This window comes from Frankliniella occidentalis, unplaced genomic scaffold, assembly GCF_000697945.3.
Source record: "Frankliniella occidentalis isolate FOCC.00 unplaced genomic scaffold, Focc_3.1 Scaffold1073, whole genome shotgun sequence".
NCBI classification, from domain to species: domain Eukaryota; kingdom Metazoa; phylum Arthropoda; class Insecta; order Thysanoptera; family Thripidae; genus Frankliniella; species Frankliniella occidentalis.
In genome coordinates, this window is record NW_026268179.1 from 22,545 (window position 1) to 25,112 (window position 2,568).

Genomic DNA, 2,568 nt, shown 5'->3' on the forward strand with positions numbered 1-2,568 from the left:
GGGGCGGGGGCGCTGGCGTGCACGCACTCCCAGGGGCCCGGCAGCCTAGCGGCGGATCCACCGGCGTCGGCGTCTATCGCCATGCCACGCCACTTACCTCCGACTCGTCCCGGCCCCGGACGGCACGAGGCCCGCGATGTAGCCCATGTGCGCGCGCAGGGCCGACGTGATTCCTGTGATGGAGCCCGTCGAGTTGCCCCGGTTGTCCAGGCCCTGTGGAGAAGAAAGGGATCTGGTGAGCAAGTCTCTACGAAACACGTCATGTTGGTTTGAGGGTTGTGGGGTGGGGTGGGGTTGGGTTGGAGCTCGAGCCTGCCCTGCCCTGCACAGGTAAGGACACACAGAGCCACCGACATGCCAGGGATACCGCCCCAAGTGGGACGAGGGGCCCGGCGGCGGCCCTCCGGCAGGTCTCCTGGAAACCCCAAAGGACACCCTCCCCTCACCCTCCTCCCGCCTCATCCCCTAGTGCTCTAGCTCTAGCTCTACTCTGCGGTTTCCTTCCAGCTATTTGTCGCGATTCGTCGTGAGAGAAAAGGAAAGGTGTCGGAGCCGGCGCCTGGCGAGGCGGAGGGGGTGGAACAGACGCAAAGGCGTGAGGCGCGAAGAGGTAAGGGGTGACAAATCCCCCGCGCCACCCGGCCCGGGCCGGGGTGCAGGGGCGGTGAATCATCATCCCTGTCAGCCGCGCCGCTCGCTCGTCAGGAGGCCGTCGATCACCTCGAGGGCCGGCTCCTCCTCTTACTCACCGTGTGCCTGGCGCTGAACAGGTTGAGGAACCTGCCCAGCATGCCCTGCTTGCCCGAGGCCGGGGTGCCCGTGCCGGCGAACGTCTCCCGGCGCATGTAGTGGTGGTCCGGCCGGTCCGACGCCACCCCCGGCTCCAGCTGCGGCTCGCTCTGGAACGCCTGCTGCGGCACGAGAGGACATCGGATATCGACATATCGACACATCGAATGAACATATCAAATTAATCCGCACATCGAATCGAAGTATCCAGATATTGCATCTACATGTCGAGATGCTGCATCAACATATCGAGATATTGCACCGACACACGACACATCGAGGTATCGCTTCGACCTATCTAAGTCTGTATCGTATCGATGGCCTGACCTGCTGCGTGGAGGCGGCGCGCGGCCGCTCGGGGGCGGCGGACGGCCAGGAGGCGCGGGGCGTGACGGGCGGCAGCACGGCCAGCAGCAGCAGCGGCGCGAGCGGGTGCGCCGCGTGCATGCGCGCCGCGTACAGCTCGTCGCGCATCGACAGCGCGCTCAGCGCCTCGCTGTCCTCCATGGACATGGACACGGACGCGGACGACACGGCCACCGACGGGCTCTCCAGCTGCAGCTCCAGGCGCGCCGTCTCGGCCTGCAGCGCGGCCAGCTCGCGCCGGTACACCTTGTTCTGGACCTGGACGCGGTACCGCTGCTCCTGCCCCTCATCCACCACGAACCTGGGCGAAGGGAAACACAACATTTTACATTAACCCGAAAGTCATTTTAAGCTATTGCTTTCCGAAATAGGACTAGTCCGTAAATTAACATAACATATATATTATTCCAAGAGAATAACGAATGAGAAATAATGTTAATTTTTGATTTTTTTCAATCGATATGGTAGATCTATATTTATGAAACTAAATCATTGAGTCATCGATGGCCGGTTGACCCCTAGAAAATTACGGAATTTTCACCTGTGAAATATTTTATCGACCCCGGGGACTTGTTGACTCACCTGCGCGTATTGTACTGTAGCCGCAGCCCCATGGACTGGCCGACGGGGTCCGCGGTGCCCGTCTGCAGCGCGTGCAGCTTGGGCAGGAAGAGCAGGCAGAGCGTGGCCGTCGTGGAGGCCCAGACGAGCGCCGTGCTGCACACGTAAGCGAGCGTGACGCGCTGCCACAGCAGCGACGCCAGGACGACGGACAGCCCAGAGCACACGACCACGAAGTACACCGACAGCCCGATGTAGTGTGAGTCGTTGAGCGCGGGGATCTTGACGCGTCGCGTCTCCCAGGCCATGTACAGGCCCACGACGAGCAGCAGGCCCTTGTACACGTACAGCGCCCCCAGCCAGCTCTCCGTGTACTGCGACTTGCAGATCTCCACCTGCGTCTGGTACACCACGCCCCGGTCCGACGGCGAGATCTCCAGCGTCAGGTTGTGCAGGTGACGGCCCATGGGGTCCACGATGGCCCACAGCGTGACGACCATCACGTCCAGCAGCAGCAGCGCGCCCACCAGCGACATCAGCTGCGTGTCCTGCAGCAGCTGAAACAGATGAATAAGGTCATAAGAGTGAGAACGCCTGATTTTTTCTCAAATGGGCGGTCAGCACTTCACGGGGCTTGGTGTAACCTCCAACAACTCGCAGGCGCCCTCCACGAGGCTCTCTATCAACCTCCACAGGCAGAGCGCCTGCCGGGTAGGCAACCGTGCGCTCAGCGCGCGTCTGTGTAAAGCGGGCTGGCCTAGCCTACAGCTCGCAGGCGCCCTCCACGAGGCTCTCTATCAACCTCAAGAGGCAGAGCGCCTGCCGGGTAGGCAACCGTGCGCTCAGCGCGCG

At 62.2% G+C, this 2,568-nt stretch overlaps 1 protein-coding gene across 1 annotated transcript; it reads right to left on the reverse strand.

The window, feature by feature from the left end:
• Positions 1-82: 82 nt before the first annotated feature.
• Positions 83-2,273, reverse strand: LOC127751793 (gamma-aminobutyric acid type B receptor subunit 2-like; the record flags this gene model as incomplete). The annotated part of the gene is given in 4 exon segments (XM_052275869.1): positions 83-213; positions 750-908; positions 1,117-1,456; positions 1,738-2,273. Coding segments are annotated over 4 exon segments (1,155 nt in total), but the record flags the coding sequence as incomplete, so codon positions are not given.
• Between the last annotated feature and the right edge of the window lie 295 nt (positions 2,274-2,568).